We start from the raw sequence: 24673 nt of genomic DNA on the forward strand, positions 1-24673 counted from the left end.
AGAAAGACTGTATACTGTCATGAAAAAAGTGTTTGGATCTTAAGCACCACAGTCACAGTATAGGGAAAAGACAATGTAATATTTTTTGCTCTCTTCTTAATCACCTGTGGACTATGAAACTGGATAAAGAAGTTTATTCTTTATTCTAAAGTTTATACTTTATTCTACAGTAAGAGAATTCTACTGTTTCTTATGGAAAGCTAAGATGAAGTAACTAAGAAATCAAGAAAATTACTCATTCACTAAATTATCAGTCACACACTTAAATCCTAATGTTTTAAAAAATGATGCTCATTAGGAGGTAACATTTTCACCACTTAAAATTTTTCACCACTTAGGCTGGGCGCGGTGGCTCACGCCTGTCATCCTAGCACTTTGGGAGGCTGAGGTGCGTGGATCACCTGAGGTCAGGAGTTCCAGACCAGCCTGACCAACACGGAGAAACCCCATCTCTACTAAAAGTACTAAAATTAGCCGTGTGTGGTGGAGCATGCCTGTAGTCCCAGCTACTTGGGAGGCCGAGGCAGAAGAATTGCTTAAACCCGGGAGGTGGAGGTTGCAGTGAGCCAAGATTGCGCCACTGCACTCCATCCTGGGTGACAGAATGATACTCCATTTCAAAAAAAAAAAAAAAAATTCACCACTTAAAAAAGTTTATTAGGTACTCTTTTGTGGTTTCTGTCAATATTTGTCTGCTGTTGTGTGCTTTCCTTTGGAATTCTAGTAAGCATACCTTTTCATGATAATTAAGAAAGTATACACACACAATTCACTGTAAATTTATCACTGAATGCATACTCTGGGTACAGTATAAATTTCTTTCCAGGTTATCAAACAGCACCATCTAGTGTTCCTATTTAACAGTTGCAAAACAAACTGAAAATTCTTTGTGTGGTCTGGCTGTCCATCAGAATCAATTGCCCATTTTGAAAAAACAGAGATGCCTCTTGCATCTCCCCTCCCATGCCTGCTAAAAAGCATGAGGATAGGGCCTGGAAAATTGTATTTAAAAAGAAAAACAATCCCGGTTTGACACATAGTCAGAATCAAGAACTACTGATTTGGTAAATATACTTTTGTAGAACTACAGAGTCAAACTTGTTTATGCTGCTAAATAGAAGTACTTTAGATAGCACTATATCATAAAAATTGAGGTTACTTAAGAAAAATGAAAACTGGGTAGATGAGAGAGGTAGCAAAAATGGGAGTATGTACATGGATGTAATATGTGTGTGTGTTTATGTGTAAGTATGCAGGAGGTATGTTAATAGATAATATAATGTATTTATAGTTATCAACTATAAGGAAGAATAATTCATTTATTTGCACATTTGCACATGAAAGAAATTTATTAAGCTGACTCTTGCCTGATGACTGAGTCATATGTCACTTTAAAACTTAGTGTTTTACTATTAAGCTCATAAAAACAACTATATGTCGAGCACTGAAAGATAGTACATTTAGATATTCTTTAAAAAATGGTTATAAACTTGTGGAATATAAAAGTTTGAGAGTTTAAAGAGGTTCATCTTAATCAGGGGAGTTGCTTTTCATAAAAAGCAATAAACTGTACTGTGAAATAAAAAATTACATTCAAAATTATATTTAGGACAGCTCGTGGGCCAAAATATCACCATACTACTAATGATGATTATGCTTCTTAAATATATTTCAAAACTGATTTGCTCATGTTTTTAACTTTCTAATCCTCATTTTAAAAGTTTTTGCCCTAAGAAAACAGAATTCAAGTGAGGAATGTGGCTACTTTCTGATTTTAAAATGAACATTTATATTTTATGGATAGAGAAATAATTCCGCATAAATCTCAAGAAACACAATTTCCTAGTAAGAAGACATGCCTTACACAACTCCTTAAGGATGTCAAGAAAGTACCAGACAAGGTAAATGAAACATTCAATAGCTAAAAAAAAATTTTTAAATATACCTATTTTCCACATTTCACAGATTTCTTTTAGAAATAGACCTACACCAATTAAAGAAAAGGCAGACAGGAGATATTCTTTCACAGAGATTAGAGACTTAATAATATTTCCCTCAACAAGATAGCAAATTGAGAATTCAGAATTGCAGCTGAACTGTGAAAAGGTCTGTGGAATGGTCTACCAGACATCTGACCTGGGAAAGCTGGATATATAAATGAACACTGTAAAACTATTTTTGCCAAAATGTCTTGATCTATAATATTTCCAAAACAGATGACTTATAATTTTTAAAATATGCAACATGCTTGACTTAGCCACATGAAACCATACTTACTTTCCCTGTGTTATTTTTTTTAAAAAGTGAGCAATCTGAAGAATCCACTAAAAAAATAAAAGCATTAAACGTTTTACCCTTTAATACTGAACCTTCTTATCTATGTTTCCAAACACTTAATCCTAATACTTCATGGGATCTATTAAGGAACAGATACTAGATTTTCCTTTAAAGCTATAAGACAGTCTCCGAGTTCCCATGAGAAAAATCTGTACCGCACAGAAAAACATGCATGGTAAACAGAGCACCTATTGCACTGAATCAGCACATATAAGTAAAATATCCAAAGGACTAGAAAACTGCATTCTAATCTTGTCTCTAGCATTAACTAGCTGTATTACTGTGGACAAATTATTAATCTCTTTGAACCTTAATGTCCTCATTTGTAAAATGATGGACTGTAATAGTCCTCACTCTGTTCTAAGTCTAAAATTCTCTGGTTGTGCCCTCAAAGAAGGGCACACACAATTCCCAACCTGACCCCTTGTGTTCCCGAATACTTCCCTCCTGAAGTTAATGAGAAGGACCCGATCCTCCAGTGGTCTCACCATACACTTATTACTAGGAAACCACTAGGGTCTTTATAATCCTGGAGTTAAGTGGAGGCCAGGGTTAATTTTAATTAAATATTCACAATGTCCTTATATGCCAAATATGATTGTCTCCACTAGGGACCCATATATATAAACAGTAAAACAACAGTGAAACTTGGAGTCAGAAGTGCCAGACGTCAATCCGATTCTATCTCTTATCATCTGTGTGACGTTTCAGACAGGTCTCTGAATCACTTTGCCTCTCAGTTTCCTCTTCTTGGGACAGGCCAATTAGGTGAAGAATAAATCTATCTGATTATGTATTTGGCAGTGCTTTGAAAATTATAAAATAGTAAATAATGTATTGCATTATTTCTTCCATTAGCAAAAATATCAGTATTTATGTGTAACTATGAACTTTTAGTTTTTATTTTTGTATGATTTGAAGAGAGGTTAAGCTAAGTATTTTTCTAGTTTAAAACTTTAAATACTGAAACATATTTACTTACAATAAACATTCAAACAATTCAGATACGTAGAAAAACAGTAAAGTATCCTATCTTGCCATCCCCCACCTCTGTTTCCATCTACTTCCCCCTCCACGAAGATTTTCTGTGTATGCTTTCTGAGTTTTTCCTGTACATTTACATACACAGATTGTTAAAGCACCTCTGTATATGTTTTAAATTTATCACTTAATCATATATATTATAAGTAAAGTTTTGGTGCCACAAAAGAAATAGCACTCAAATATAAAATTTTCTTTTTTCTTCTCAGCAAGGCGATTTACTTCTATAGAAGGGTGTGCCCTTAAAGATGGAGCAATGGTGAGTGCACACTTGGACAAGGGAGGGGAAGAGGTTCTCATACCTGACGCAGGTGGCCCCTGCTGCTGTGTCGTTCCCCTATTGGCTAGGGTTAGACCAAACAGGCTAAACTTATTTCGATTGGCTAATTTAAAGAGAGAGACAAGGTGAGTGGTTTGGTGGGAGTCAGGGTAGATCAGAATGAGTCAGGGTGGAGCAGATAACCCGAATGAGTCAGGGTGGAGCAGGTAATCGGAATGAGTCGGGGTGGGGCAGGTGATTGAAAAAGGTTGCTTTACAACGAAGTTAAGAAAGAGCCCGCATCACCAAGTCAATTCTAAGGCAAAAGAACAAAGCTGGAGGCATCACACTACCTGACTTCAAACTATACTACAAGGCTACAGTAACAAAAACAGCATGGTACTGGTACCAAAACAGAGATATAGATCAATGGAACAGAACAGAGCCCTCAGAAATAATGCCACATATCTACAACTATCTGATCTTTGACAAACCTGACAAAAACAAGAAATGGGGAAAGGATTCCCTATTTAATAAATGGTGCTGGGAAAACTGGCTAGCCATATGTAGAAAGCTGAAACTGGATCCCTTCCTTACACCTTATACAAAAATTAATTCAAGATGGATTAAAGACTTAAATGTTAGACCTAAAACCATAAAAACTCTAGAAGAAAACCTAGGCATTACCATTCAGGACATAGGCATGGGCAAGGACTTCATGTCTAAAACACCAAAAGCAATGGCAACAAAAGCCAAAATTGACAAACGGGATCTAATTAAACTAAAGAGTTTCTGCACAGCAAAAGAAACTACCATCAGAGTGAACAGGCAACCTACAAAATGGGAGAAAATTTTCGCAACCTACTCATCTGACAAAGGGCTAATATCCAGAATCTACAATGAACTCAAACAAATTTACAAGAAAAAAACAAACAACCCCATCAAAAAGTGGGTGAAGGACATGAACAGACACTTCTCAAAAGAAGACATTTATGCAGCCAAAAAACACATGAAAAAATGCTCACCATCACTGGCCGTCAGAGAAATGCAAATCAAAACCACAATGAGATACCATCTCACACCAGTTAGAATGGGAATCATTAAAAAGTCAGGAAACAACAGGTGCTGGAGAGGATGTGGAGAAATAGGAACACTTTTACACTGTTGGTGGGACTGTAAACTAGTTCAACCCTTGTGGAAGTCAGTGTGGCGATTCCTCAGGGATCTAGAACTAGAAATACCATTTGACCCAGCCATCCCATTACCAGGGATATACCCAAAGGAATATAAAACATGCTGCTATAAAGACACATGCACACGTATGTTTATTGTGGCACTATTCACAATAGCAAAGACTTGGAACCAACCCAAATGTCCAACAATGATAGACTGGATTAAGAAAATGTGGCACATATACACCATGGAATACTATGCAGCCATAAAAAATGATGAGTTCATGTCCTTTGTAGGGACATGGATAAAATTGGAAATCGTCATTCTCAGTAAACTATCGCAAGGACAAAAAACCAAACACCGCATATTCTCACTCATAGGTGGGCATTGAACAATGAGAACACATGGACACAGAAAGGGGAATATCACACTCTGGGGACTGTTGTGGGGTGGGGGGAGTGGGGAGGGATAGCATTAGGAGATATACCTAATGCTAAATGACAAGTTAATGGGTGCAGCACACCAGCATGGCACAGGTATACATATGTAACTAACCTGCACATTGTGCACATGTACCCTAAAACTTAAAGTATAATAATAATTAAAAAAAAAAAAAAAAAGATTTAACCATTAAAAAAAAAAAAAAAAGGAAACCAGGAAGTGGAGGTTGCAGTGAGCAAGATCCCGCCACTGCACTTCAGCCTGGGGGACAGAGTGAGACTCAGTCTATAAATAAATAAATAAATAAATAAATAAATAAATAAATAAATAAAGTAGAAGGCAAAAAACTGAACATACTGACATATTGATTCTTTGAAAAGAAATTTAAAACTCATATCTAATATATATGATAGACAGTTTCATGTCAGTATATATATAGAGTTCTACCTTGTTTACTGCGTAATATTCTTTACTGGGCCATAGTTTACATAACTTTCACATTTGATGAACATTTATTTTGTAACATTGCTTTGATTGAATTTCCCTGATTTCTAGTAAGGTTAATCATCTTTTTATGTATTGATTGACTATCTGTACTTCTTTTGTTAACTACTTAATACATTTTGTCATTTTCTAAAGGATAATGTATCTTTTTCTTCTGAATCTTTTTCTTTATAGTCGATGTTAATATTATACAAGCCAGAATTTTCTGCAAATTCATCACTTATTTATCTTTTACTACATAAAGTATTTAAATATTTATTTAGTCAAATCTATCAAATTTTTGCTTTATAATCCCCAGGTTTTGTTTAACATTTTTAGATGTTATAATTCCCTAGATTTTATGTGGTATCTCGAAGTAGGACAAATACAAACCCATGAGTTGCAGAAAGCATATTCTATCAGTTTGCAAATGCTTTATGAATTAGAAAATATTTGAAGAGCCAGACAAGGTCCTAGGCTAAAAGTGAAAATATATAAAAGAGGAAGAGAAAAAAGTTGGAGAAGGGGAAGGTGATTTAACAGATCTAACAACTACTGATACACAATAAGCACTGAGAGGGAAAAGAAATAGAAGACACATTCACTTGTCTCCCTTCCAGAAGTTTGCAATTCAGGTGGAGGCAAAAATATTTTAAGTAACTTAAGCAGCAATGACTAAAGAAAAAAACTGGCAGTGGGTTTCAAACCAGTGAAGTCCATGGAGTTGACAGCTTAATGGGAAAGAGAATTCTGATGGTTCTCAAAAGGAGTGGTGAGCTGCAACTCTAACTCCAAAAAATGTTTAAACTTTCCCTGAAGTATAATAAACATAAGAAAAGTACTCCTGTAATAATTAAAAACCTCCATGAACTTTTGCAAAATAAACTCACCTGTATAACCAGCACTCAGCTCAAGAAAAAGTACATGACTAGCACTCCAGAAGCCTTTCCCACTTCCTTCTAGTACTCCCCAAATGCCCAGACTGGATTGACCTATTTTTGTGTTTTGTAAAAATGGAACGATATACAATGTACTTCTTTCTCTCAAGAACATGCTTGTGGCACTCATTCAAATAACTGAATGTAGTTGTAGACTGTTCATTCCCATTACTGTATCATTTTCCATGGTGTGAATATGCTAATGTATACTTTATCCATTATACTGAAGATGGGTAGTCTGTATAATTACTAGTTCTAGGCTCTTATAAAAAATACTGTTATAAACATGCTAGAACATATCTTTTGGGGAACATGTTTTAATTTCTGCTGAGTATACACTAGAACTGTTGGGTCATAGAACATACATATGTTCAGCTTTAGTAAATATAACCAAATAGTTTTCCAAAGCAGCTGTAAAACTCCTTTAGCAGCAAATGAGAGTTCCAGTTTGTTACATTTTTGTGAACACTTGTTATTTTCCACCTTCTTCATTTTTAGCCATTCTGTTGATTATGTAAGAAACAAAATTATTATGGATAATATGAAACTCCAGGTAACAGCAAATCTCTCACAACACAAGATTAAATAATGAGAAGAAGTATGTAGCTTTTTAAAACAACATAGATATAATAGTGTTATAAAAAACTCATTTCACAAATAAAATGGTAGGGGGAACTAAACACTTATTAAAGAACAGACCAAAAAATTTCTCAATCACAGAGCCACCAAATAATCCTTAAAAGTGGGGGGACATAGAAGAAAAGACAGAAAGTAGGAAGCATGGTGAGTAAGTGACCAATGGTCTGGAAACTATAACCTACAGCTTGAGTTCTCTCATTAAATGTTATGGTCCATCCTTTTCTATAAAGACAATAGCTATTTTATTTCAGGAGTATGAGTTTCAGTAAACTTTTAATTTAAAAATAATATAAAAATATATTTCGGCAAGAACTTAGGGAATAGCTTTCCTATGTGCCACAGTGTGTATATGATTTCCTATCTGTACCATGTAAGATACATTTCTTTAAAAACTGGGCATGTACTTATAATTAAAAAAAAACCAAGCACAATCTGTAATAATTCTACCATACCTCAGTCTAATAATTAACTGCTTAAAAACTCCCAGACTTTCACTTAAACTATTAAAAAACATCCTGGCAAAAAGGGAAAACAACAAATGACATGTATTTTGCAAATGACTAGGACTAAGACGTGGCCTCAGCCACATGCTCCTGGAAAATGAGGACCATAACTTGCAACTTGTCACAGCCCTTCTCTACAGGTTTAGAAGAGTAGTACTCTTAGTAGAAATTCAATAAATCCTACTCGTCAACATGCTAGATCTGTAACTATTGACCAAACTCTTACACATGCTTTCATTGGGGCTGGTAAAAAAGTGATTAGATATTTATATATTTAATTCTGATAGACCTAGTTCAAAATACTTAATCATTTTTTAATAAGACTTTATAAATAGGCATAGATTTTAAAAGTTATATAAAAACAAACACTATGAACTTCAAGAATAAAATAGCCCACAAACTATGTTCAAGATCATCTGTCAAACAGAGAAAATCTTTCTAAGTAAAGTTTTAGCTTATTATTTCTCCAAAGTTCACTGGATGAGATTTACATATGATTACTCCAACCAATGAACCACAAAATGCTGACTCTTTAAAGACAGCTAAGTGGTGACCACTAAAAAACAAACAAAAACAAAAAACAAAAAAAAAAGCATGATTTTCTAGGAGTTTGTTTGATGTTTTTAAGGTTAGAATTTATAACATGTATAAGTTATATCTATCTTAGATATTTTATACTTAATAGAGTGAATAACAGAGTTTATAAAAACTTGTATATTTGCAGTTGATTATGTAATTTATGAACGCTGAGAATTCATTTAATTAATCAAAAGTTTTTAAGTGTTAAGAAGTGTAAAAATGACTGAAGCATACATAAGCGCTTTAAGAAACCATTAAAAATGCTAATGAAACATTGGAGGGAAAATAACCAGGAAACTGAAAGAAAACTTTTTGATGGCAAAGAGTTTTTCACTGAAAAGACAAGAATTGTTGGGAATGAAAAACAGAGTTAATGCTACAGAACTAATCAAACATAAATACTGACTATAAATAATCAACAAGCAGTCATCAAAGTGAAAGTATACAACATAGTATGGTGCCACAATTGTGAATCTCTGTTAAATTCCAGATAACTCTAAATTGTTTTCTTAACAGATTATGATCAGATTTGTTAAGTATTGTATTTCAACAGAATGGCAATGCTGCATTACAAGGAAATCACAGATAAATAAAATATGTTAACAGTATACAAGTAAGTACTAAGATTTTCTAGTCCAACACATGTTATGTCAGGTACAATTTAGTCACACTAAAAATAAAATGCTAAAAACTCACTCACTGTCTTCTGTGGGAAGGACCTGCAGGGAGTAAATCCACTCTATTATATCATCTTTGTTCACCACATCTAAGGAATCCAACATATCCAGCCCGGAGAGTGCAAAAAATGCAATTGTCAACCTAAAAGAAAAAAATGTAAAATTCTATCTTAACTATCATACCACTTAAGTCTGAAGTCTTCCTGGTCTAGAAAAATAATAAAATCATTTTAATTTTCCAATAATTTAAACAATACTTCCATCTTGCAAAAGCAAAAAAATATATATATATATATATTCTTGTAACTTAATAATCAGTCAAGCCTTTTATTTCAATTTTTCAAAAGGGGACATTTGGGTGTTAAGAAACCAATCCTACCCCATTGAAACAAACAAGACCCACTGAAGCCAGAATATTACCAAATTGAAGGCTAAAGTAGATTTTAAAAAGGATTCTCTACAACTAATCAGCACAAACAGTACAGGACTTAGAAATATACGAAAATGTCAATTTTCACTAATTTGTCAGAATCAATTATACTTACACCTTGTATTTAATTCTGGAGGAATATGAGAATAATATCTTAATTCAAAGGTGTTAACAAATAACATGACTCCTTGGGAAAAGGTTTATAATAAGCTTTGAGAAATACGAAACATTTAAAAAAATACAAATGTACTTACACTGTATTTTCCCAGAGAGGAGCATTCTTTGGCAGAATGAAAAACTATAGAGCAAAACCTTCCCCCTCCAAGACTGTACACTATAAATCAGAAATCTAAACCTGTGCTTTCATATAAAAATCAGTATCTTACTGATTGCTTTGAACACAAAGAATTCGTTATATATAATTCCTTTCATGTTGAGAAGCAGTCTCTAGTATAGCTTGATTGAGTATTGTTACATCATTTCCATAATCTAATAATTCATATGACTAATAGTAATAAATTAACACTTCAAATTATCTGGTCTAAAATTTTACAGCAGAGCTACCTGATGTATTCTGTAACCTTTTCAATGAAGATTCTAAGAAAGAATTAAGCCTTAATGCCCTGAGGTATCCACTGTATGTAATAAATTTACTTCTCTCCTGTGCATCTAGAATAGTATTATCTAGAATAGTACTACAGGTTGAGTATCCCTTATCTGAAATGCTTGGGACCAGAACTGTTTCAGATTTCAGATTTTTTTTGATTTTAGAATATTTGCATATACATAATGAGATGATACCCCACTGGGACAAGACCCAAGTCTAAATATGAAATTCATTTAAACTTCATATATATCTTACACACGAAGCTTATTTTATATAATAGTTTAACAATTTTGTGCATGAAACAAAGTTAGTGTTAAGTACTTATGTGTGGAATTTTTCACTTGTGGCATCATGTCAGTGCTTAAACATTTCTGATTTTGGAGTCTCTCAGATTTTTGGGTTAGGGATGCTCAATCTGTACCATCTTTAGGAGAGATGAGAAAATAGTGATTTCTTTTCTTTTTTTTTTTTTACGGCAAATTATCTCTCTGATCCCTGGTGGAAAAAGACTAGCAGCATCCATTAGATAACAGGAGGAGATATCAGAAGTAATTTAATTCCAACCAAAGCTTAAGGGCAAAAACTAAAACTACAGAGATTTAGGTGCACTTAAGAACAATAAATATTTGGGAAACATCTTATTGAGAGACTATTACCATGTATTAGACACTGAGCTGGGATATTTCTCATATATTATTTCAATTTAATCCTAACAACACACTGAGATCTATTTGAATTAGAGAGGTAATTTATCTAAGTAAGATCAGGATTATATTAAGGGCAGTGGAACTCCTTTATGTGGGAAGCAGTGTTGCACAGTAGTTCAAAGCTCAGACTCTGCAGTCAAATTCCAAGTTGGCCAATTTCACTAGACTGACCATATGACTCTGGGCAGGATACCTAAACTTTTCTAATCAGCTTCCAATAATTATTTTAATCATTACTATACCTTATACAGTTATTGTGCTTACCTACTCACAATAAGCACTCAATAAATGGAAGCCATTATCATTGGTCTTTGCCATGATTTGGAGGGACAAGAGTAACAATGACTTTAGGATCTAATCACAGTCTATAACACTACAGGCCTTTTCTATAGACTCTTGGTTGTAACCATTTTCCCCAGAGGAATGTGCTTCTCCAAACACAATGAACATGGGAAAAACCTCTACATAATAGCAACAAAGTGTGAAAATCACTGCCCTTGGTGGTAATTATGTCTCATGAGATAAGGTCCACTTTGTTTGTATGCACTCAAATATTTACTGAACTAATAAAGGACCTGCAATACTACATCCAACCCTCCTGGAGAGCTCTAACAGGGTTTTTGGTTTTGATGTAATACATAAAGTAAATAATTACATTTATAGTCAGGTACAATTAAGCATCTACTAATATAGTTTATTAAAGCATTATTAAGGAAAAGGGCAAAAAGAAGACAGAGACAAAAGTGGAGGAAAACATGAAGGACTTGAGGTCGGATAATGGATAAAACAAAGATCTTCCTGTCAGTAAAAGCTATGTAGTAAGAGAATTTATGCAAAGGCTATAAAAACAAGTTGGCATTTTTTTCAAAATTAAGAAATTCAGAAATGATCTAGTCCATCTCTTTGATTTTCTAACTGAAGAATTTAAAGCCCAAAAATTTCAAGTAATTTACTTAAAATTTCAACACTAGACAATCAAAACTACTCAAGAAGTCTAAGTCCCAAAGTGGTATTCTTTCACAGGGGTGCTTCTCAAACCTGGTTGCTCATTAGAACCTGCTTAAAAACAAACGACCAAAACACCACCAACATAACATAGAGATCAAGGTCCTACTTCACAATCCAATCTATGGGTGTAAGGTGGGGTCTGGGCCTTTTGGGTTTGTTTTTGTATTTAACTTCTCAGGTAATTTTAATGTGCAGGCAGGTTTCAGAAGCACTGCTCGAGAACAGTGGTTCTCTACTGGGAACACTGCCCCTAACATAATATATCATAATCAAACATTCTTGGTTGTCACAGTGGAGGAGGGAGTTACTGGCATTAAGTGGGTAAAAGGTACGGCAGCTGCTAAATGTCTACAATGAACAGGACAGGTCCATACAACCAAGAATTATCTGGCCTAAGATGTCAACAGTGCTGAGGTTGAGAAAACCTGCTTTAAGGTCATACTCTTATCTGTATGTTATCTGAATGATCTGTTTGTCATGTTATTTGCTCCTGGATAAGAATGCACTTTATATGTACGTATCAAATACAAGAAATCAGCCATGTGATGGTATTTTAAAATCTTGCATACATAATTATTAAGGGCTCCTGAAAGTCCAGCATTTTCAACTCATAGGTGAAGACTTAGGTTGAGACCATAAGTTTTATGAGATTAACAGAGTTATGGTGAATGGCTTATGTTTATAAAAAGAGGTCTCATCAGAAATGCTTGGCAGGCAGAACCAATAAGTCACTTTGGGGCAAATATCTGGCCCCCTTTAAAATAGTCTGGGAAACCATTCCTCTTCCGATCACATCAGAATTCTCAAGTAGTCCTAAAACTGAAAGAGAGAGAATTAAAACAAGCCACAAAAAACACAAAGGAATTTTGGGCTGTGGGCCTCCGAGAGAAATAGTATAATGTAGGGCTTTATGGTTCCTAGATGACTTCTACTTGGGAATAAACTGCTGGGCAACCTGACTCAGCACAGGTGTATAGAGGGGTAACTGTGCGAACACATGCACCTAAAATCAAGCCAATAAAGTTATTTTTACATTTTTACTTCTTTCAGAGAATATCTGTTTATTCTCTTTCTTCTTTTCCCTAGAACTCAATCTGAATCTGCAGCCTGAGAAGTGTAAATAAGCAAACAATATCTTTCTGTTCGCCCCTCTTCTCCCACTCTGAACAATATGTAAAAGAAGTTTATCTTACAAGGATGAAAAAGTAACATCCCCTAACCCCCAATCAAGTCGCTTTACCAAAGAATCAATTCACAGACAAGAGGGTTAACCTAAGTGTCTCCAAAAGATGTCAAATATTCCAGGCTTAAGAACACGCATACCCCAAAGATTAAATAAGAACAACAACAAGGCTGGGCGCAGTGGCTCACTCCTGCAATCCCAGCACTTTGTGAGGTCAAAGCGGGTGGATCAACTGAGGTCAGGAACTCGAGACCAGCCTGGCCAACATGGTGAAACTCCGTCTCTACTAAAAATACAAAAAGTCAGCTAGGCGTGGTGGTGGGCGCCTGCAATCTCAGCTACTAGGGAGGCTGAGGCAGGAGACTCACTTGAACCCAGCAGGTGGAGGTTACAGTGAGCTGAGGCTGCAGTGAGCCAAGATTGTGCCACTGCACCCCAGCCTGGGCAACAATAGCAAAACGCCATCTCAAAAAAAAAAAAAAAAAAAAAGAATGAAAAACAGTCTATAGTCTGGACAGTGGAAAAAAGAACTTAGTCATGCTGATATAAGAAATATATTGAAAACACTAATTTATGAGAGTTGACTAGATTCCCAAACTTTGGATCCCTTGTCCTGAACCTTTCTGTGCAACCCCATCCTTTACCAAGTGTCTTAAACAATAGACTACATTCCTGCCTAGATACCAGATGGGCCTATGACTACATCATATTGCACCTAAAATTATAAATAAGCATCTACATTAAGAAATAAGAACACAAATAAAATTGATAACCATGTCAGTGAAGAGAGAGCCTTAGAGGATACATTAGACTTAATCATGAAGTTAAAATACTAGCACATAGATGCTGCCATAATACTTTGAAACAAATGACTGAAAGACTAAACAAATTCTGGAATTTTAAGCATTATTCTTCATTTATAATTATTTTTCAATGGCTGATTCATCTGGTAAATACTTTTACCAGATATCTGTGGAATTATTTAACTTGTAAAATAGTTTTTCTACTATCATACTTTTTCAATAAGAAACATCTACTGAACACCTACTACATACTAGACGTCACGACAAAAATGAATAAAGCTTCCTAACCTTAAGGAGGTTACATGTTAAGTGCTATTACATAAATCATCTTCTTCCTTTCTCAACTGGCTCCTTTTGCCTTTCATTCTCCAGACCAGATGGTAGTTCCAATTCAAGAATTCTGGGACTCCTCCTTTTTCTTCATCCCCTCTTTTCTAGCCCTACTTCCACTGCCTCAGCATCTCTCTCCTGGACTACCACATCAGTGTCCTCATTGGTCTCCCTGGTTCTGGTCCTGTACCATGTGATATATGACTATATAAATGACTATTCCTGTCACTTACATGATATCCAACTCATGTTTCTAGGCAAGCACACAAAGCTTTCCATGATCTGATGCATGCCTACCTCTTCAGATTACATTCCTACCATATCCCTTTACATTTTGAACCACTACTAGAGAACTAATTGAAGTTTTCTGCTCAACACTCACTTCTCCAGCTTTATTTTTCTTATTGTCCATTTGCAACAACAACAACAAAACACTGGAACACATTCTTTAAGATTTAGCTTTGGGGTTACTTCTTCCAAGAAGCCTTCTCTAGTCCCTGTCTCTCTTCAGGTTGAGCTACTTAGGTACTTCCAGAATGCCCTCAGAATATCACAATCATTTTGTCTAGTCAGGGGATTAGCCATATCAGAATCATCTGAGCACTTGTCAGAAATGCAGCATCTCCGGCTCACACTCAGCATCACACTCCTCAGCTATTGCAATATACTTTAACAGGCTGCTTCATGGAACACCGCACCTCTTTCACCTACCATTAGATTTACAGTTCCCGTAAAGTAAATTTCTAAGATCTTAGAGGTTCTCTGCTGCTCCTACACATAAAACACCATATAGACACTCTATTAAGAGTTAATAACTTTACAGAGGACAGGGATGCACAGGAGTATTCATCTAAAAATACAATGACCTAGGCTTATGCAATCAGAATCTGCATTTTAACAAGATCCCCAAGTAATTCACATGCACATTAGAGTTGGGAATCACTGCTGTAATAACTGTGTATTTGTTTCTTCTATAAGGCAAACAGTCTCTAACTTTAGCCTGCTTTAGAACCACCTGAGATGCTTGTTATAATGCAGACTCCCAAGGCCCACACAAAATCCAATGAAGGTCTGGGAAGGGGCCCAGGTATGTGCATTTTTATAAGCACATACAAGTCATTACTTAGAGTCTCCTACCACTACACTTTGAAAGATGTACTGCTAGACTGTGATATATTTAAGATAAGGGGGCCGGGCACAGTGGCTCACGCCTGTAATCCCAGCACTTTGGGAGGCCGAGGCGGGCGGATCACAAGGTCAAGAGACCAAGACCATCCTGGCCAACATGGTGAAACCCCATCTCTACTAAAAATACAAAAAATTAGCTGAGCGTGGTGGCACACACCTGTAGTCCCAGCTACTTGGGAGGCTGAGGCAGGAGAATCGCTTGAACCCAGGAGGTGGAGGCTGCAGTGAGAAGAAATGGCGCCACCACACTCCAGTCTGGTGACAGAGTGAGACTCTGTCTCAAAAAAAAAAAAAAGATAAGGGAGGAAATGAAAGAACAACGTAGTTGCAGAATGGGAGGCAGCAGAGAGGTTACAACGCAGGATACACAGGGGAAAATACAGGGACATGAGAATACAAAGACTAGCTAGACTGTAAATGCTTTGTGAAATAAAAGCTAACTGCCTAAACCCTTCTTCTAGAACAGCTGACTGTAAAAATAACAGAAAATTGTCACTACTTTGACTACTCTAATTTCTATTACCCAAATACAAATGGCAACAATAACTCATAACCACACTAAACTCCCTAAACTACTTACCAAAGAAACCTGATAATTGATAAAGCTCCCAACCCTTGGATTATAAACTAGTAACTATCATTTTAAGAAGTCAATATAAAAGAAAAATCTCTGATGAAACCGCAGACAATACACTTTTTATTTTCATAAAGTCATTGTCCCTAGAAAAGTAAAAATTATTCCTATTGGTCAGGCTAAAAGAAACAGGAAAATAAGAGTAATTTTGCCAAAATGGTGAATCAGAAAATAAGTTTCTAAATATCCAGTCTAATATTAGCCTTCTCAAAGCTTTTTCATACCTATTGGTAAAAAGAAACGAACAGAGGAACACCTGAATCATTAGTTTAACACTGTATCCCTGTATCTAGACACATGGGGAGGCACTCTATGAATGACTGTGGAATTTAACTGCAATACCAGGTAAGACTTGTGGCTTGCCCAATGTACTGTTTTGTCTTAAAAATCAGCAGAAACTTTGTGACCAGTCACCTCTGCTGAAAACGTTGGAGTTTCTTCACAAGCATTTTAAAGTCAGTTATGAATCACATGCACCACAAAAGAACTTAGTGCTAAAGAAAATAAAGTCTGTGAGCTAGGAAAGAGAAAAACTTAAAATCACTACAGAAACTGACATATGCAGTTATCTTAAATGTGGTTAAGTGGGCTATAAGAAAACCAAAATGATGTACAAATTCTATTCATGTGACAAACATTAGACAATAAAGGATACAATATTGCTTAACCAATGCACCAAGGTGTTATATAACACCTGGTGTCGATCGTATGCTCATACTAAAGTTAAATAAGTCAGAAAATTTGTGCTGTTTTACTTATGCTGTGAACAGAATTACACAGTTTAATGCCAATGTGCATTATTCTATATGGATTTGTCCAAGCTGGAATTTTATAGAACAGGCCAAACACATTGGCATTTTGAAAATGCAATCACAGACTTATAGTGATAGATGCAAGCAAAGTTCAACTGTTTAACAATCACAATTTAATCAGCTCACAGGACTTATACACTGCATGTATCTAAACAGTGTATGTATACGATAAATATGCACATTATGTATCAATAACAAAAACAGGATGGAAGACTTTTTATCCAAACGCTTTGAATTCACATAAAATTAATCCCTATTAAGATATAAGTGATTTATCAACATTTTAAAACATCTCATATCACTACAATCATAATCTTTCAGTTTGGAAATCTGAAACTTTCAGTGAAGGTATAGGCTCTGCTAATAGATCAACACCTATGAGAGGAGGAAAGAATATAAACGTTTCACTCTTTCTTTTGTAAGAATCTGTTCATCCTTCAGGGCTCAGCTCACATTATTCAACAAATACTTCTTAGTGCTTCTCAGATACCAGGTACTATTTAAGGTCCTAGTGCAATGCTGACCAAAAGGACTAAGCTGTTGCAAATGTTGAAACAGAAACAATTGCCACTGGCCAATATGGCAACTGAGCACTTGAAATGTGGTGGCTACTACCAAAAGAATAACTTAATTTTTAATTTGATTTAATTAATTCAAATTGAAATAGCCAAATGTGGCTAGTGGCTACCAGATTGGACAGGGCAGCCCAGTCCTAACTACAGAGATAAACAAGATAGACAAAAATGTTACCTTTGTGAAGTTTATAATCCAGTGTAATAGAAAGATATTAAACAAATAAACCAATAAATACGTAATGTAAGGCGGTCATTGGAAGTGGTCCCTTCAGGAAGGGTGTTTAAGGAAGGCCTCTCTAAAGAAATCTGGATTATGTACATGCCTGTCTATATACTCCTATGACCACTACACTAACATATAGCACAGAACTCTATACAAATGCTTGTCTTGTTCAGCTGTACTCTGGCACCTACCATAATGCAGTTCTTGACCAAGTGTGCAGAAGTAATCTGCAAAGCTCCCCAAACTGATCCGGTCATGCAGTGTTCAAAATACACCAGCAACTCAGAATTTAGAAAACGTGGGGAGAAAACACAGCAAAAACAAGCTGCTCTTTCCTCCCATCCAGTCTCAAGCAGCTTTTGAGCCTCACTTCAAAACACAGCAATGCGGAGCAAAGATCGCCTTCTCCTTTCTTTCTTCTCATCCCCAGCTTTTACAGTAAATGAAGTTGCTTAGCCTCTGCCGCACCACACTCTTCAGCTATTGCAATACTTTTAACAGGCTGCTTCACGCAACACCGCACCTCTTTCGCCTACCATTAGATTTATAGTTCCCATAAAGTTTCTAAGACCTTAGACGTTCTCTGCCGCTCCTACACATAAAACACCATACAGACACTCTATTAAGAGTTAATGACTTTACAGAGGACAAGGATGCACAGAAGTATTCATCTAAAAATACGACGACAAACTTTGTCCTTTTCCTTTTACACTCGGAAGTAATGAGGCAAAGTGACAGGCTATGGGAGGGGGTAAAAAAGCAGCTCAGAGTTGCCAGAAAAAAAGGGAAGTGAAAAAGGAGGAAACTGGAGATTCTACAGCCCTAGACGTACAGCCTTCCAGACCTTCCCACCGTACGGCGGGAGAGTGGGGGTAACCTCAAGCCCTCTTGAAACCAGTCAGTGCCAAGTGGGCGGCCGCGCAGCCCCCTTCCGGCGCCCAGTTTGCGGTCCGACTCTGCCGCGCCTTTCCGCTGGGGCCCGGGCCTTGTGCCAGCCTGGCTGACTGTGCCACGAGTTACCTGCTTGTCTCGAGTGAAGAATAGCGCTCCGGCAAAACCTGGAGGCAGCGCTGGAAAAATCGCACGTGCCGATCCCGCAAGAAATCCAGCCGCTCTCCCTCACCGCTCCCTGCTAGCTTCTCGTCCTCAGTGGCCGCCATGCTGCTCCGGAAGCGACGTCCGCCGCGACCCGGAATCAGTGCCCGCGGAGAGAAAGAACCCTCCTGTGCTGACCCAGAGGTGCCGGGTGAGGGGACCTGCGCCCGCCACAGACTAAGCCAGTATTTGAAACCGCTATCATCTGGGTCCTGTGCAGCACTTCCTCTCTCCGATATCTCCCTAGCTAGCGCATGACCCTACCTTTTCTACTCAAAGCCCTTGAAGCTTGTAAACACCTCGCAGGCCTTGTGAAAATCCAGTCCACAAATCCCTCCGTCAGAATTTTTATCTTGGGAAGCGCAAGGTCAAAAGCATCAAGTTCGCTTTGAGACAATTCCCTGAGGATGGTATATCTGAAAACGGGGATGGTTCAGTATAAACTTGCTAACACATTGATTTTTGGAGGGCCAGTTTTAAGCTGAACGGTTAGGGAAACAAAAAGAAAAACCAGCGGAAATAAATGTTTATTGACACTACAAAAGTTCAGGACTTTCCTAATCTTAATCTTTTCTGGATACCAGGAATCACTTAAAAATCTGTGTATAATGCCCCCAAACATATACAACATGGATATTCATACCTATATATGACTGCTTGCGTCATTCTTTTACAAATCTTACAGATTTTACTTTCCTTGAGTCGACGTGTTATCAAGAATCAATGGTGCATCAATCTGCAACAGCAAAATAAACTCAACATCTTCTCCAATTACCTGCATTCTAAAAACATTAAACATGCTTCTAGTTCTTTTTTCCTAAAATAGGGATTTAAGTTGTTTAGCCGTTATACTATGCCCTTTAAACGTTCATGAGGCATTCCTCAGTAGCGGGTGGGGGGATCCACCCAATAATATAACTAAACTAGGTTTCCTGTAATCAACTTAGCTAATAAAATTTGGGGTATAATTTTGTTAGCTTTCTTAGAAAATGTAATTCTTATAGTCTATGGGCTGGGGTATTCTTACACTTATTCAACAATCCAAACTGCTCTGAATAATTTTTGGTACTATTAACTACTTATTCACAGGTATTCCTGCATGTCTTCACAAAATACCGCATTAACAAACAGCCAGAGACGGATTCTAGGCTGTCCTCTGTACTTCCCTACAAATACGGAGCTCACAGTCCTTGCCCTTCAGGTATGCCCAGTCTGGAGTTTCCACTGTTATTACAATTAAGATCTCTCACTTAGCACACATACCCCCAAATGCCTGAAGATTTTTAAAGTGGAGTCTTATACACGTTTAACTTACTGAAATCAGCTATGGACACTGTATACATTCTCAGAAAATTAATTCTAATAAGCATGGCCCTTAAGTTAGGGAAGCCAAATGTTTCATCTGATTCTCAGCTCAAGGACTAGCAATCTGATCCAAATCTAGAGGAAAAATTTGCGATGTGGGACTCATTCAGAGATAATATAGAATGCCTCCTAGGTTGGTAAAAGGCTTTCCATGAGTGATTTTATCCATACAAGATTTTTGGCATATACATAACAGAATGGGAATGATAGAACATCTATATAATTGAATATTATTTAGCCATTACACAATAATGTTTGAATTATGTAGAAATGTACGAAAATATGTGTAATGCAATTATAGCATTGTAATTAATATGTACTATATGACTGTAACAATTTAAAAATATGTAGGTATGTTTTTTGAAAAAGTTACCCTGGAATTATGGGTACTTTATAATATTTCTTCTTTAGTGTTTTTTCTATATTTCTTATTAATGTACTTTTCTTGTTTCCAGGCTTACTTCAGTTTATTTTTCTTGTACAACCCTATGTTGTAGCCACCGCTGCAGCCTGGGTCCTCTGCACGGAGACTCTGGTTGTGGGTCTTGAGGAGGTGGTCAGTGAATTCCTGATAGGGAGACTTGGTGAATATAGTCTCCTTCCAGAGGTCAGGGGTCAGCCTGCTGTAGGCCTTAGAGATGGCATCAAAAATGACCATGACGAAGTTGCCCAGGATGGCAGTGCAGCCCCTGGCTGAAGTGTAGCAGTCATTGATACCAGCCATCAGCAGCAGCCTCTTGGCCATGGGGGCCGAGATGATGCCAGTGCTCCTGGGCGCAGGGATGACCCGTGCCAGCACAGAGCCGTGGCAGCCTGTCACCTTGCAAGGGATGGTGTGGGGCTTGCCGATCTTGTTCCCCCAGTAGCCTCTGCGCATGGGCACAACGGAGAGCTTGGCCAGGATGATGGCCCCGCAGATGACACCGGCCACCTCCTTGGAGCACTTACCACCCAGATCAGTGTGGCCATTGTCCCCGATGGCAACAAACGCCTTGAACCTGGTGTGCTGGCCAGTGCGTCTCTGCTTCTGCACTGGCATGTCTTCAAAACCTCCTCCTTGAGAGAGGCCCCAGGAAAAAGTCAATGATCACAGACTCCTTGATGCGCAGGGAGAAGAGATAGATCTCCTCCAGGTACTTAATCTTCATGTCCTTGACCAGGCAGCCCAGCTTGGTGACAAGCATCTACTCCTTGTCCTTGGTCTTGCCTCGGCGAGCCCCGCGGCTGGCCCCGGCCCCGTCCATGGCCGCGACCCGAGTTCCCCATCCCAGGGCCGGCCGAGACCCCAGTTCCCCATCCCAGGGACCCTGGGGCCTCCGGGCCTCCCAGGCTCCCTGCTGCACCGGCATCATCCGTGATTTGGTGTTTTCTCAGAGAAAAAGCTAATGTACTTTTTAAACCAGTATAAGAAATATTTATTTGACATCTTGTTTATGAACCTGTAACTTCTATGAACTCTGTAACTGAAGATATTTGTGTTTATCTTACATCTTTTATATAAAGGATCTATATAATAAATTCATCATTTATTTCAGATTCAGCTAGAAAAACTGATTTCTTCAGAGGAACTTCCATACTTTTCTTTATTTAAAAATAAAAATAAAAAAACAAAGCCATGAGAATCACATCATCCAGAATGCTTACCTTAGATACAGGAATTTGAAAGCTGCATTTCAGTGCAACAAAAAGCAACACGCAAAAAAGCAATATGTAAGAAACATTTTCTGTATCTTGTAGCTTCTCAGTTTTGCTTTTAATTTCCTCATCTTGCTCTATGTTTTATTTATGTATTTATTTTTTGAGATGGAGTCTCACTCTGTTGCCCAGGCTGGAGTACAGTGGCACAATCTCAGCTCACTGCAACCTCCGCCTCTTGGGTTCAAGTGATTCTCCTGCCTCAGCTGGGAGTACAGGCGTGAACTACCACACCAGGCTAATTTTTGTATTTTTAGTAGAGATGGGGTTTTACCATGTTGGCCAGGCTGGTCTTGAATTCCTGACCTCAAGTGATACGCCCACCATGGCCTCCCAAAGTGCTGGGATTACAAACCTGAGCCACTGCACTCAGCCTCTATATTTTATCTCTGAACTACTTCAAATCATTACAAAAAAGTTTTGGAAAACAGGTAACAAAACCAGCACTCCTGTTTAAGGATCTTTTATGTCAATTTTCTCATTCTGCACCAATAACTGTACAAATCAGAATTCAGTTTCTAAAATTTGGAAGCCATCTACTTTGAATATTAACTGTAAAATAAGAAAAGATTTTGACCGCTACTCATAGTACATTTCCAACTGAGTCATTTAACCTAAATGCATCACATTAACAATGAAAGATAAACAATGAAAGATAAAGATTATCTAAGATAAAAAAAGATTTATAAGAAATAAATTTCCTGTGTTTTTATGTATATAGTATCTTTCCTACGAGAACAAATTAAATAACGTTAGGAATATTTTATAATATGAAAAGTTGAACTGTATTCAATTACATTGTGTTTTCATGTATAAAAGTTTAGAAATTTAAGAACTAACTCTTTTGGCCAAATATGTTAATCTAACAACTTTAAAAGATCTTATTCATTCATTCCTTCATTCATTCATTTTAGAGACAGGGCCTCTCTCTCTCACCCAGGCTGGAGTACAGTGGTGCCATCCTAGCTCACTGCAACCTGGAACTCCTGGGTTCAAGTGATCCTCCCACCTTATCCTCCCAAGTAGCTGGGACTACAGGTGTGTGCCACCATACCCAGTTAATTAAAATTTTTTTTTTTTTTTTTGTAGAGACAGGGTCTCCCTGTGTTGCCCAGGCTAGTGTCAAACTCCAGGCCTCAATTCTCCTACCTTGACCTCTGAAAGTGCTGGGATTACAAGCATGAGCCACCATGCCCCACCTAAAACATTTTAAGTGCCATCAAGAGAAATTACAGTATTCTAAAGCTGGCTTATTTCAGACGATGTTTCAGAACAAAGAATTTTCCTACTTTGAGGCAAACAGAAGCAGAAAAGAAAACTGCATTAGCCAGGAAGATGTGAAAGACACAAAGATTTTATAAATCTGTGAAATCCAGAAAGGCTGAAGGAAAATTTGGAATTGCTGAAGGAAACCAAAAAGATTATATTAATAATACAATTAATAGGGTATATGAGAGACATATTTTTAAAATAAATATTCTCTATATAAAACAAAGCATGCTTCAAACAAATACAAAATATTTATTACACAAAAATGTCATAACTGACAAACTGCCAATTTGTTAAACATAGAAAAAGTACTAACATTTCATAACTCTAAACAAAAACCACTTTACCTTTTTGTTACTCAAGCTAACTTAACTCCAAGTTATAAAAGTTACAAAATTTTAGTTTAAAAAATGTCATTGTATGATTGTTCCAATTTATTTTGCTATGCTATGACAAAAACAAAATCTCTTTGACATGTTTTCAGTATTTAAATTGAATAATGTTTCTAACATTAACTTATTTAAATAACTTTTACATCAATAATAGGCCAACACATATATTAAATACCTTCTTGGTAGAAGCAGGAATACTAATGACAAAGCCTCATGAAACTTAATACCTCTCAGTTCACAATATAGCACAATAATCAATCTGACTAAGCTATCGATATTTAAAGAACATGGTTAGTCACTCTCTCCCTGGTATAACTTAGTATGTTAACATTCTTATCAACTGAGTAGCAATTTCATTATCTCATACTCTTCTCTGTATTCCTTGTCTCCAGGTTGGAATAGCCCTAAGGAGAAAAAGAGAAAAGCAATTGTAAATATATAGGAAATTAAAAGAAAAAAACCCTATGTGATTAAATGCTAACTTTAAAATACATATATAACCTACCATGCATGTTGTTTGTCTGGTTCATATGGGCATGTAGGTTTGCAACCCTCATTAAGGTTTTATTTCTGGCTCTAGCTCTCAAACTGATTAACAGACAAACCAATCAGTTAATCTACTTAATCAATCTTTCATTCATTCTTTTTCAATACTACTCTCCTTATAAAAATAAATATTAATGTGAAAAAGGCAGAAAATGGCATCTACTAACATGAATCTAATATCTAACAGGGCATCAGGTACTACTTTTACTTTATTGATTGATTTATTTTTTTTTTTTGAGATGGAGTCTCACTGTTACCCAGGTGGCGCGATCTTGGCTCAACATAACCTCTGCCTCCCAAGTTCAAGTGATTCTCCTGCCTCAGCCTCCCGAGTAGCTGGGACTACAGGTGCACACCACCATGCCTGGCTAATTTTTGTATTTTTAGTAGAGATGGGGTTTCACTATGTTGGCCAGGCTGGTCTCAAACTCCTGATTTCGTAATCCGCCCTCCTCGGCCCCCCAAAGTGCTGGGATTACAGGTGTAAGCCACTGCACCCGAACTACTTTTACTTTTATCTACTGTTTATTTTTAAATAAACAAATTGGATAAAAAGTCAATGCCCATCAGTGTGCTGTATTCAGGAAACCCATTGCAAGTGCAGAGACACACATAGGCTCAAAATAAAGGGATGGAGGAAGATCTACCAAGCAAATGGAAAACAAAAAAAGGCAGGGGTTGCAATCCTAGTCTCTGATAAAACAGACTTTCAACCAACAAAGATCAAAAGAGACAAAGAAG

The 24673-nt window shown here is 36.9% G+C and overlaps 2 protein-coding genes and 1 pseudogene across 4 annotated transcripts in view; all 3 read right to left on the reverse strand.

The window, feature by feature from the left end:
• Positions 1 to 18772, reverse strand: part of PGGT1B (protein geranylgeranyltransferase type I subunit beta) — a 57458-nt gene extending 38686 nt beyond the window's left edge. Inside the window, exons 1-2 of one of the 2 annotated variants that reach the window (XM_054488202.2) lie at positions 18591 to 18772; positions 9094 to 9212 (exon numbers count right to left, since the gene is read on the reverse strand). In XM_054488202.2, coding sequence (XP_054344177.1) covers positions 9094 to 9212; positions 18591 to 18730 — 259 coding nt within the window. In that variant the 5' untranslated portion in view covers positions 18731 to 18772. The remainder of the gene's footprint in view (positions 1 to 9093; positions 9213 to 18590) is intronic. The other variant, XM_054488204.2, reaches the window with a different exon arrangement.
• Positions 18773 to 20516: 1744 nt separating this feature from the next.
• Positions 20517 to 21296, reverse strand: LOC129036227 (small ribosomal subunit protein uS5-like; annotated as a pseudogene).
• Positions 21297 to 23061: 1765 nt separating this feature from the next.
• CCDC112 (coiled-coil domain containing 112) overlaps positions 23062 to 24673 on the reverse strand; it is a 33775-nt gene continuing 32163 nt past the window's right edge. For both annotated transcript variants that reach the window (XM_054488207.1, XM_054488206.1), the window contains one exon: positions 23062 to 23790. In XM_054488207.1, the coding sequence (XP_054344182.1) occupies positions 23748 to 23790 (43 nt within the window). In that variant the 3' untranslated portion in view covers positions 23062 to 23747. The remainder of the gene's footprint in view (positions 23791 to 24673) is intronic.

Source organism: Pongo pygmaeus, chromosome 4 (assembly GCF_028885625.2).
Source record: "Pongo pygmaeus isolate AG05252 chromosome 4, NHGRI_mPonPyg2-v2.0_pri, whole genome shotgun sequence".
NCBI lineage: Eukaryota > Metazoa > Chordata > Mammalia > Primates > Hominidae > Pongo > Pongo pygmaeus.